We start from the raw sequence: 13,413 nt of genomic DNA, 5'->3' as shown, positions 1-13,413 counted from the left end.
ATCGAGGTCTGGACCGGCGGGGTTTTGAGGGGGTCTCGCGCACGAGCCGCACTTCATCCTCCCCTCTCTCTCTCTCTCTCCCTCTCTCTTTCTCCCTCTCTCCCTCTCCCTCTCTCTCTCTCTCTCTCTTCTGCGAGGGTCTGGACAGAGGAGTAGCTGGAGGGAGGGATAAGAGAATAAGGAGGAGAGAAACAGCCTCTCCGGACCGACCGAGCTGCACCCGGAGTAGAGAAGGAGAGAACGGAGGAGAGCAGCAGCTTTTACTGGGAGGATTGTGGATAAAAAAAAATATAGAACGGTGGAATTTATTTATTTTTAAAAGGTAGGTCCGCGCCTCCCTCGTGCACGTATGTTTATCTAGAAATAAAATACATTTTTTATTGATAAAGACGCGAGGAAAAGTCCAACGCGCAGGTGAAAATAAACGCAACGTCACGTAATTACGGTAACCGCTTGACTTGACCCAGGTCGAAATTTATTATTAAAAATAAATAAATAAAATGTGTAGTATGGATGAGGTTACCGATCTTGGGGATAGAGCAGTCCTCGTGAATAGTTTTGAAATGTCTTGTGTCACTTAATTGATGTAGTATTGTCTTAATGATCTGTTTAAAAGTGACACGAATTATGTCTTTAAATGAAGGAAGAAAGTTAACTATAATTAAAAGCCATCGACTTACTTTGGTTTGATTCTGTCCCTTATTGTATTCTGATTAAAAAAGAAGAAATAAACTTTATTTTCCAACTGGGACAGGAAACATCTCAGTTTTTCTACCAAAAAGTCTTTAGATTTAAAATATTGAAGTGGACTGAGTGAGTTCTCGTGTGAGGATAGGGTTGAGATAAAATCACAGTCTTCACACGTTACCATGTGTACTTTTGGCTCATTCTGTGACACCAGTAAATATTCAATGGCATCAGTGAATTGTGAATATAATAAGATTTTAGTCAACCATGGAATTATCGCATAAAACACAATATTTTCCACAAGAATGTCCTTTAATTTTAAATTTTAAATGTTATGCTCAATACTATTCTATGCATTTCAAGATAAAGTTGAAAAAAAGTAAAGATTTATGGCAGTACTGGAGTTTTACACACCACCCCCTAACACTTACACTCTAGCTATTGGAAAGACACTGTTTCTTTAACTGACATCACAGCCTGTGGATTACCTCCAGAGCCAAAGCAAGAGCCAAGGTCTCAAACTAATGAGTATATTTCCTTTACTTGTCTGCTTAGCTAGCCAATAGCGTTGCTAGCAACTATCATTCTGAAATGGAGTTTACCATTCTGTTATAGTTTATTTATTTTAATCTTTATACTTGTTTTGAAAATGTCCATTAAATTACAAACCTAACGTTTCTGATGTGAAGTTGAATACTTGGTTATTTTAAGGAAAACATGTTGGGGTAACAAATGAATTTATTATTTATGAAAATATAAAATGAAGTATTGATGGAAGTTCATCCCTGAGGTGGGGGAGTTTGTGTTGTATATAAAGTCATAAATTAGGGCTCGTCGTAGACGATTGTGAAAAGTTCTGTCTCGAATGAGACGTTTCTTACATAATGGCGTTGAGTTATATAAATACTCGTAAATCAAAACTGACTCCTGGAGTATTTTTGAGGCTGCCATCTACATTTCTCTGGAACTTTATCCTTGTCTGGGAATCAAAATAGCTGCTGGATGATGCAGCACCACAGGCTTCCCTTGACATCAGACAATAATTCAGTCTTGAAACAACTTTGTGACAAGTGCTGTTTTATTCATACCTCTGGCTGCCAGAGCGTCTCCCTCGGAGTAAAGTCGGCAGGACTGTCAGTCCAACCTGTGTTTGTAATAATGAGCGGCACAATGGAGGAGTGGATGAACTGAGAAAATAAATGAGGGTTCAACATATGAGATCGGCTGTTTTCTCTTTTTATTTGGATGCAGATTTCTTGAGATTGTTTTTCTCCACGTCGTCCTTCCAGTTGTTCAAAACAACCTTGTTAGTTTCATGATGTTTATCCCTGACCCAGAGTTCATGTTTTTTTCATGAATGAAACCAAAAGAATTTCTGCCACCTCTGGTGGAGCGTCTCGCATCATGCTTGGAAGTAGAGTTGTGTGTTGTCAAGAATATGTTGATACGGCAATATATTGTGATACTCTAGGAACAAGGATTTACTTGTAGTATTGTCAAGTACTTGACTATGGTGTTGCAGAATTTATAGACCACATGACTCTTGACGAAGTCGTAACTGCTTTCATTTGTTTTAAAACCAAAATATGTCCAAACTACAGCTTCAAAAGCTGCTGGAGGCGACTGTATCCTCTCGTCCTCAGTCATCAGCAGTATCACACAGGATTTTTATTGTTCCTTAAGCTCTGGTGAATGTAACAACTGTTGCCATCTAGAGGCCGGAGTTGTAATTGCAACACAAATAGGAACAAACATTGTCATTGTATTTACAAATGATCTTATTTTATACACTCTTGATCGAAATATAAACATAAAAGAACTATGATAAAATAAAAATTAAAATGAGCCAAAAAAATGTATCATTAAACGGTATCGTAACATTTTGCGATATTCAAGTTTTTCGATTTTTCTCACACCTCACTAAGAAGGTGAAGATTTTAAACTCCGTGAACGTCTCCAGTCAAACTTCAGACGACGATAAGCTTTCACTGACTCACCAATAAAAAAAAGAAGCTTATCTTATCTTTCACATCAATTCCAGCCTTTGCTTTGTTAAAATGCATTAAACATGGTCATAATTCCATCCACGGCTGGAGATTGACTTGATCCAGTTTGGTTGAAGCTTCTTGGATCAAGGAAATGAACACCATAGAGACCGAACTTCCTTTTTCCAACATCTAATATCTATCCTCAATACTGTAGATATCAGACCGTTAATATTGGATCCTTATGACTGCGTTAATGCCAAACTATTGACGTCAAAATAGAACAAAGTTAGAGTAACTGTATCGTGTTCTTTTTACAATAATGTAACATTTATCAATATTTAATTTATAATTATTCAATCATTATTTAATTCATTTTAATAGTCTTTTTTACATTTTAAATTCAATGTAATGTAATGTTTATCTGGAGACGGTGTTAGTATGCGCTGACACTATTAAAACTGTTAGCTGTTATTTGATCGTATTTTATTTCATATTATTTTATTATAGTGAAGCATAAATACATTATTTTTGTTAATGTAGGCCAACAAACAGCCGTTCACAGCAGGAGACCGTCAATATGAGTCTGGTTATGCTTGAGGTTTCTGCCTGTTAAAAGGAAGGTTTCACTCACTACTATGACCTGATTATGGGTTTCTCTTTTCTCTTTCATGGTTTTATTTAAACTCTAGTGTTTTTGAGATAATACTTTTACTTGTTGATAACCTTTTTTTACATAATTCAATTTTTTTCTGTATTTTACTTTATACTTAACTCCAGCCGTTTTAATTGTTCCCATAATAATCTTATACATTAAATTTAAAGTGTCATATCATAACAATTATCTAAAGACACTTTACTGTTTAAATAGCATTTTATAAAATAAATAAAAACGGTGGCCTCAAAGGACTTATTTTTAACAACCTTTTTTAAAACCTTGAGCAGAACCATCTTTCACATGGATAATTAAAAAAAAAATGAGATAAAAGCTTAAATTAAAATCAAATAACCACCAGTAGTTTATTTTTACAAGGCCACTGCATACTTACACTCGTTGATAACCTTATTTACGACATTAATTTTACTTTATAATTAACTTGACTATATTGTATAAGTGTTCTCATCATATAATTTAATAAAAATTACATTCGATTTCTATTAAAAGTGTCTATCATAATAATATTCTCTAAGAAAAACGGGTCATAGCGGATCACAACAAGTGTCTGTGGCGACAAAACATTCTTTAACAGGCAGAAACCTTGAGCAGGACCAGACTTTGAACGGCTGTTTGTTGGCCTTGATTAAAGAAAAAGTGTTTATTTTTCAGTGTTCCCATTATATTAGAAAATAAAACTATTCTCAAGCATCTTCGAAAAGGTTATCATCCACTTGTAGTCTTTTCCAAGATATTGATGACGAACGACAAAGTTTTTGTCAATGAGAAATACTTAGCGTCCAAACAGGACTCGGGCCAACAGAGATCTTCTGGTCTCCTCTTCAACAAAGTGCTCCTCTGTCTCTCCCTCTGTGTAGGCGAGTTACGCGACGGCTGCTCTGTGGTCGGTCTAGACAGACGGACTACTGCCGTCTAATTGTTTCAAAGTGGACCACGGCCAGAAGTAACGGATCCCAGATCAGTGCCTCGTGGCTATACGACAGGCCAAGGTGGGCCGTCGTGACCCGCGAGGCCAGGGAGCAGCTGTGTGGCATTCTCAGTGTCTGAAAATCCTCCTTTTATTCCCCTTTTTCTCACGGTCTGTGATTCCTCTCTGTGCAGGTCTGGAGCGCCTGGTGTGAGGATGTTGTCCTGGGGGCATTTACTGGTGCTGCTGGTCATCGTCGCCGACCTCCCCTGCAAGGCTCAGAATCAAGGTAAGAAAACTCACTTGACTTCTCCTCTCTTCGGCGTTTGATGTGCCGCGACTCCTGGTTTACACCTCTGATCGTACCACCTGCACGCCGGCGTGTCATTTCGCCCGACAGCAAGTGTCGTCGCTTCTCTGGGGTTTGTTTAAAAAACGTGTTGTAATGGAGCACATCAAGCCGCTGTGATTACGTGCTCCACAGTGTGCTGCACAATAGATAACGCTCCGATGAGCTTCGTAATCAACCTCGTTTCAACTCGTCTCGTGGCGCTGGCTGTCGTCAAATAGTGTCGAATAATGATTCTGTTGACTTCAAACTTTCAATGTTGACTTTTTATATATAGATTGAAAAGTTCTGGGAGTATATCAGTGCCATCATACTAAATGATTGAATTGACTTCAAATGTTGAACTTTGTATTTTATTTTATTTTATGTAATTTAAGTAAATAATTTATATTTTGTAAGATAATAATATTCAATCTTAAAATGTTGTCTTATTTAAATTTATTTTGCACGATATATAGAAATATCGATATCATGATATTGGCACGTGTGATATGCATATCAAAAAAATGTTCAACCATTTATAATTTTTTATTGTATAAATCAAACATTTCTTAAATGCACACTTTGTCCAATCAGTGTCACGTCTGTAAAGTTGTCAATTTGTACTTCTATGTCTCGTCGTTTACGTCTCCGTCTGTCTGTGAACTGTGCGGCGCAGCTTGCTAGTCTTGGTTGCTATGGCGACGTGTCGCAGTATATACACGGAAGTAAGACTAACTTATGATCTACTCAAACACTAGTGATCCAGTCACTCGTCTCTTTCAACCTCCTTTGTTAAAGCAACATATTGTAAGAACTTTTCATCTCGTCTCAGTTGTTTTCTTAATAAGATCGTGAACTTCCAAACAAGTGTAAACCTTCTTAGCCGTATGCTAATGAGCTAAGTTGTTAGCATCAGGTCATTTATAAAGTGTTTTGTGTGTTTGTACAAGGAGGTGGATTTATTATTGATTTGGTGATATCGCGACGCGCCGGCGGCTCCTCTCTGATGTCGCTCAGTTTCACTGATGCAAGTCCCCGAGACTGAGCGTTATAAGTCATATTTTTCTCCGATCATGTCGGCACCAAAGCGCGAGAATAAAGAAAAAGAGAAATATCGAAGAGTACCGAGCTAGTTAAACAGACAATTGGATTTGAAAGGCCAAAAATTAAAAAATGTTGAATTCATAAAATATAGAGTTTGATATTATTTTCCAGTTAATACAAATATGGGTAAAGAAATGTATTTTATTTTAAAGTTTTCTATTAAGAAAAAATGGACTCAACATTTCAGTTTAAAAAAGATTAAAATAAATGATTAATTGAAAACTAATTCGACCTGAAATGCTTCAACATTTGGAAATCAATACTTCATACATACTTCCATAAGCATAAGTCAGTCCCTGCATGTCAAGATCAAAAATATTCATGTTGTGCCGGAAAGATAATCTAAAAACCAGTCAGTCATTTTGCTGCCTTCTAAAACATGAGCTCTAACTCAACGTGGCAGATGGCTTCCATGCCTCCGGATGCCAGAACTATTGGCAAAAGAAGAGAGCAAGAGTGAATCCAGAGAGATGAAGCAATAGGATGTTCTATTTTATGCATCTTGACTTACAAGCTTATCTATTGGGATCTCAACCCATTGTTTCCAGCTCAAACCCTCCATGGATGCCTATTATTGGAAGGAACCTTGTTGTCATCCAGCCTGCTTTGTTGTTTTGTTATGATTATAATCATTTTATTTACTTCATATTTCAAGTGTCAAACTCTGGTCGGCCAAGTTATTTTGTGTTGCCCGCCAAAATGGTTTGCTCCAAATCAAAGTAGATTAATGTTGATATGTTGCCCTTTTAAATGTTCGTGTTTATCGTCAAGATAAGAAACAGAGATTATTGAAGTCAATAATCGTAAAGAGAATTCCACAAAGAGTTAAACTGATGTTGTAGGAAATTAGTTGGATTCCAGAATGAAAATACAATCAGACTTCCTGTTTAAAATAAATACTATTCAACGTTGACTGTGAAAAGATTTTGGCCCCTTGTGTGTTTGAGTTGCAACACTCCTGGTCTGGATTGTTGACTCTGGTGTTGCAGAATTTACAGACCATGGGACTCTTGACGAAGTTGTAACTGCTTTCATTTGTTTTGAAACCAAAATATGTCCAAAAATCAGCTTTAAAAGCTTTTGGAGTCCACTGTATCCTCTCGTCCTCAGTCATCTTGGGGATCTTTGTAGTACTGACCAAGTACTTGACTCTGGTGTTGTAGTATTTACGGACCACATGACTCTTGACAAAGTCGTAACTGTTTTCATTTGTTTTCAAACTAAAATATATCCAAACATCAGCTTTAAAAGCTTCTGGAGTCACTGTATCCTCTCGTCCTCAGTCATCTTGGGGATCTTTGTAGTACTGACTAAGTAGTTGACTCTGGTGTTGCAGTATTTACAGACCACATGACATGTCTTAACTGCTTTCATTTGTTTCTAAAAACAAAATGTCCAGAAGATGCTGGAGTCACTGTATCCTCTCGTTCTCAGACACAGAGATGTCGTGGGACTTAATTGTTGGATGCGGAGGAAGTAATGACTTCCGCCATCTAGCGGCTGAAAGTTTAATTGCAAAAAAATAAAATGAACAAACGCCTTGAATATTTGTTAGTTGTAAATAAAAAATAAAAAATATTATTTTATTTAATAATATATCTCAACTTGGTTATGAACCAAACAATTATGCTAAAAATAGAATGTGATTTAATAACCAAAAAAAGTGTAGTAGGAAACAAATCCATACAGTGCTCTTGTGATATATCAGTGTATTGATTTTTTTTTTTTTCCGCCCACCCCTAATTATAAGACCACAAAAGTTTGTCCAACTAAAACTTTCTGTTCTCCTTCTCTGCTAATCCATCATTTCCTTTGTTTGGTTGGTCGTCCATTTAATCCAGGAGCGACTCCAGGCGAGCATAAATTAAAGCGTTAATTAGGCCACGATCCCGGTGAGAACCCGTAGAACGGCGTTGAATCCTGGACGCAGCAGGAGCGTGTCCGGCACAATCCCTTCATTACCGAGTGTGAGAGAAGCGTTTAATTTCGCCCTCGCTGTCCATGTGTGAGCGGCAACATCTGCTTAAAGGGGATTTGAGCGTGAGGATTAGTGGGTCCTCCTGCCCCTGCAGGATGTTTGTATATACAACACAAACGTCTGGATATCTTCAGGAACACCCACAACTGTGGAGTGAGGCCGGAACACTGACTCACTCCAGGAGAGGTTTTCAACTACACTCTAGTTAATTAGAGAGATTGATGCGTGGATTAATGGAACCTGACATCAAAGATCATGGTGCGGTTCATTCTGAAGAACATAGTGGCACTGTAGGTCTGATCTCCGCCCACCTGATCCATCTTTTGGTTTCTCTTTGACAACGTTACAATAATTGTTGCTCTTGCCTCCAAATGGTTCAAAATTGTCTTTTGAGCCTCAATAGCAGGAAGAGGTGAAAGAAAATACCAGTACAATTTTCTTCTATAAATATTCAACCGGTATTGATGATAAATGTTTTTTGAGTCTTTTAGTATCTTTGTTCATTTTTGTGTTGCAATTAAATCTCCGACCTCTAGATGGCAGCAGTTGTTAGGCTCACCGCAGCTAAATGAACAATAATATCTGGCAAAGTTCCAGCTATGACTGAGGACGAGAGGATACCGTGGACTACTGCATCCTTTAAGGCTGATGTTTGAAGAGTCATGTGGTCTGTAAATTCTGCAACACCAAACAATACTACACATATAAACTTGCTACTACAGTATCACTATATATCGTATCATTGACCCTGTATCGTGATATGTATCAATCTCACTTGATTTTTTTGCTAATACACACTCCTATTTAGTAGAATGTTTTACCATCATATTTAAGAAAATGTTACACTTTAAAACACTATAAGACTTGAATCCCACAGTTCCATTTTTATCTCTTTTTTTTCAACAAATATCCAACTTATACATATGTAACATCAACACCCTACAGACCGACTGTTCGAAAGTTTATCCCAAATCTGTCAGTCAAAAAAAAAACAACCTGTCAGCAATTTCCATTGGGTTGCGTCAAACAACCTACAATGGAGAAACAATTCTCTCTTAAGTCTCCTTTTATGTTGCATCTCATCATAAAATGATCATCTTACTTGGACATGCTGCTTTTCAGTAGAAAACCTTCTTATTTAATAGTTTCTAAAATAACTAGACCTGTAATATCCTTATAGAGAGAGAAACAACAACAACTTGTATACATCTAAACTTAGAGGCAAAATCCTTCACAAATCCAAACTTTTGGCTGTTACTCTTTATGCTTTTCAATACGAAATCATTTTTTTTATTGTTATTCATTTCTGTTTAGCTGTAAACCCATCTTTGTTGCCTCATATTTTAGATGGCCATGAGATCTTAGCTTTTTTTAGCAGCACAATCTTCCAGGAAAGGACTGTTTGGTCTTTTTCCTGTGAGAATCAAGTCCATTTCATGCTTGCTAGCTACGAGCTACTTGCTAACCAATGCAAACAACCAGAACTCCACAGGTGGTGTGTTTAGGGACAATTGGAAAAATGGTAATACGGAGGTCAATGCAGTTTGTGTGTTGTATGTTCAGGGCAAACGTTTTTCGTCTCATACGTTATATTAAATTCCATTTTATCTTCCTGAAAACCTTCTGAGGCCCCCCAGTGAGTAAAAATAATGTTTATTTTAGTAATTGTTTGCATTACAATACCCACCATGAGGGATTCTGCCAAACAAAGAGTTGTTTGTTTAAATTAACTGTGGGTGACATTAACTGTATTGTTACTTTGTTATATTTAATTACCAAGGATTTCCTGAGACTTCCATGCAGAGGAACAAAAGTTCCATGTGATGTTTATTTTAATGTTGAAATCCCTGTCAAAGTCAAGAGTCTCAAGTATTGACAAGAAAAGTGTTATATAAAGAGAGTTTTGTTTCTCTCTTCCAGAGCTAAAGCTGCTGCTATAATGCAGATGTCTGCCTTTGAGTTAGGAATCCAAGAATTGATTGCAGTTTCTCGGGAGCTGCTTTTTTTAAGCGACGACTTCAAATGAATTAGAGAGGGAAATGCAAATTCTGTTCCCGGCTCAGCCCCCAGAGGGAGCAAGCAAGAGACGATTCCCCCGTCTTTATGCTGCAGCAGTGAAGAGGCTGTTGCTTTTGAAAAAAAAAAAGCTTTCTAAAAACTTTCACAGTCCAGCAGATAAACCGTTATGACTCCTCGCTGTTGTGTCGGAAACGGATGGTAGTTCAGTAGATTAACTCTGGAGTGAGGAGTTGAGATTCCTGTCAAGATCCTGTGGTTTCAACTTGAGGATGATTAGTATGAGCGGCAGCTTGTCCAACAGTTGCATCTGTAATCACCAGGCTGTGAAGCCACCGAGGACGACTCATTAATTCACAACCAACACCAGGATCGGAGAGAAAAAATGTTATTAATAATAATAGAAACCTAATTAACTATCACAACCTGCTATCGATATCGCCCACCCCCCCCCCTCGCTTGTTGAATTTTTAATCGTCCTCCAGTTTGTCATTATGGTCATTTCATCCTTGATAATTGGCTCAAACACCAGCATATCAAGTTAGAGATGAGATTAATTTAAGGTGTAATATTCAGTCTTATATTCTGCATTGAATTGTTTTGATGAAAACAGATATGAGGGTATAAATATTGATACTCTTATATCACGATATATCTTATCTTATCTTTTCTTTTTTTTTCATTGATGTTTTCATAATTTAAATGTCAATTAAGTGTGTTAAAAATAAAATAATTTGATTTTCAATACATTTATTTACAATTAAAATGCAAGTACTCACGGCGTTTGTTCAACGTTGTGTTGCTATGAAACATTCGGCCGCGAGATGGCAACAATCATTAGGTCCTCCACAGCTAAAGGAACATAGAAATCCTGTGAGATCCCGGCCATGACTGAGGACGAGAGGATACAGTGACTCCAGAAGCTTTTAAAGCTGATGTTTGGACATATTTTGGTTTGAAAACGTTGAAAATAGTTACGACTTCGTCAAGAGTCATGTGGTCTGTAAATTCTGCAACACCAGAGTCAAGTACTTGACAATACTAACACATATATAATTGTTACTAAGGTATTGTTCCATTAAGTAACCCTAAAAAGACACACTTGTGAAGTAAAAAGCATTTCAGGTGACTGTAATTCGAAGGTCATCAAAAGAATGACAAAGGTCTGCAGAGCAGTCATCTGAGATAAAGATGGGAGTTTGAACAAACTAAAATATACTAATATATTTTCAGTTGTTTCACACTTTTTTGTAAAGTACATAATTCTACATGTATTTATTCATAGTTTTGATGCATCCGGTGATAATATTGTATGTAAATAATCATGAAAACAAAGAGCATTGAATGAGAAGGTGTGTCCAGACTTGTATTTATTTATCTACTCTTCATCTATTCTTCTTTTCTTTAAAAACCTAACATAAAATGATGCTGCTACTTTCCTAATCTACCAGTTTTGTCTTGCTCAGAATTTTCTTAAATCCTCAAATTGTTTAACTTGGTTAAAATAAGGTTTATTAAGAGCAAACTCAACTTCTCAACATCTCATTCAAGTGAGTTTTAAATTAATGACTTGAGATCAAATGTGTGGCACTTGAAGCCAAAGTTTAAGTTGCAAATCCAGCTTTTCTAGCAATTACTGGCTCCAGAGAGCGATACTGCAATCCATCCATCCAAAATTAATCCAGTTAATCTGTCCCACTGCGAGAGCGAGTCAGTAAACAACTTCAGAGAAGATGTAGGAGGCAACAGTTTAGACTGTTTAGAGTGTTTCCACTTGTTAGAAGAGTCATGAGAACGATACGTCTTCAAACCCACATCATAACTTATTAGATGATGAAATGTAACGAGGAATAAGTCAATGATGTATTCGACACCCTGTTGACACCAGACTTTGAGAAGTCAAATCAGAAATATGATTATAAATAGCTTGAAGCAAGATCCAAACTTTCATCAAATCCTCCCTCGGCCTCCAGAGTGAAACACAATGATTCACACTGAGGCACATGAAGGAAAAAAAGGGGGCGGAGCCTCACAACTGCGCCCACATTTAAAATGTTTTATGCTTCTTTGAAAAAACATCTGCGGGTCAAATGACGTTGGACATAGAATCTCAAGTCATGCCAGGCGGTCGTTAGCACTACATTTCACGGCATGAAGGTCATGGGTTTGAATCCTCATGAATGGGTCCGTTAACTGGCAACAGTCCTTAAGCACACAAGGATGAATTTATAACTCCGCATTCAAAGTAAATGTGGTCGTGTGGTTAACTGCTTCTGACCCTAAGTAGCTGGGACAGCACCAGACTCCCTATCAAACCGTGAAAGAGAAACTTCGTAGTAAAATAATGGATAAATCTCCGACATTATGGAAATACTACTTCATATATTCCCTTTGTTTTTACCTTTTAGATACGTTCAAACTGTTTACCAGAAATATTCCATATGTTGATGGAATGGAAGATGAACTAGTAAAACGGCTTTCATTAATAAAAACATCCTTAAATTAAAATGTGAGTGTTTAACAAATAGACGTGTTTTAGCTTATGTCCGTTTTCAATGCATTCTGTAGACGAGGGTCATAATGGCTAAAAAGTAGTTTCTCCATATTATTTTTTTATCCTGGGAACAATTAGGAGCGTACCAGAGGGTCTTAGAGGGTTGATTTGGTAAAAGCATTAAATAAAGTTGCATGTTAGGTCATTGCTTGCATTTGCCAGGGATGAAGGAGAAGAATAAAATATCATACATTGGTTATTTTCAACATATTTATTGCAAATTAATTCATTCATCTATGATATTATAGAAATACAACTTCATATATTGTTTTTTTTACATCACTTTTAAGTTAAGGTATAAAATGATATGTTATGTTTAGATGTAGATTGAAGATATACTAGAGTAAGACTCCAGTCATGTAAGAACCGTCCTTAAATTAAACAATAAAGTAAAAGACGATCTAAATGCGAATGTATAACTGTGACCAAATAGATGAGCCTTCATTCTTTTTCCTTATTCAACGTATTCCGGTGCCATCCTATTTCTATCAGGGGCTCCTACACTCACTACCCCAAAAAAATAGTCCGGGATAGCTTGACCCTCTTCCGTCTGGAATTCGAAATCAGGTAATAAAGGCATCATGGGGTGCACGCTCTTCCGATTGGATGACCCCTGGATGACCCTTCCATACCGCGATACAATCAGATCGCCTTATTATTCACGTGACCATGTTGTTGTGCTGGGTCAAGCTACCCCAGACTTTTTTTTTTGGGGTAGCGAGTGTAGGAGACCCTGGTAGAAATAGGATGGCACCCAGACTACAGACCAAGGCCATAATAGCTAAAGTAAGTTTCTCCACATTAAGTTTTTAAGAGGGTTGATATGGAAAAAGCAAAACAGATGAAAAACCAGGACAAGTCCCAAGAAATATCAACAATAAAGAAGTCTTTACTAGTTCATGTCATAAAAAATGACAAAAGGATTGATTTGTATCAATCATCGATGTAGGATCTCGGTCGCTTCTCTTGTCAAGACAGGAAGTAGATCTGGATGAAATGGAACAAAAACAACAAACGTGTGACTGCAAGGATTTGAAAGCATCGGGTTGAGAACGTGTGGAAAAAAAAGGGGTAGAAAGAAGGATAGAAAGTGGTTGGGGAATAAGTGTTTCTCCGCCGCTGGTGAGTATTTCTTGTCGCAACAAGAGATCCGTCACCAGAGTGGATGTGAGACG

The 13,413-nt window shown here is 37.2% G+C and overlaps 1 protein-coding gene across 1 annotated transcript in view; it reads left to right on the top strand.

Annotated features, from left to right (window-relative positions):
• The first annotated feature begins 248 nt into the window (after nucleotides 1-248).
• The window catches only part of col14a1a (collagen, type XIV, alpha 1a), a 151,207-nt gene continuing 138,042 nt past the window's right edge, over nucleotides 249-13,413 (top strand). The window contains exons 1-2 of the mRNA XM_087812431.1: nucleotides 249-322; nucleotides 4,450-4,544. Coding sequence (XP_087668557.1) covers nucleotides 4,472-4,544 — 73 coding nt within the window. The 5' untranslated portion in view covers nucleotides 249-322; nucleotides 4,450-4,471. The remainder of the gene's footprint in view (nucleotides 323-4,449; nucleotides 4,545-13,413) is intronic.

The sequence above is a fragment of the Callionymus lyra genome, chromosome 17 (genome assembly GCF_982586985.1).
Source record: "Callionymus lyra chromosome 17, fCalLyr1.hap1.1, whole genome shotgun sequence".
Classification (NCBI taxonomy): Eukaryota; Metazoa; Chordata; class Actinopteri; order Syngnathiformes; family Callionymidae; genus Callionymus; species Callionymus lyra.
The sequence above is the reverse complement of the archived record's forward strand: the minus strand, read 5'-3'. Positions and strand labels throughout refer to the sequence as shown.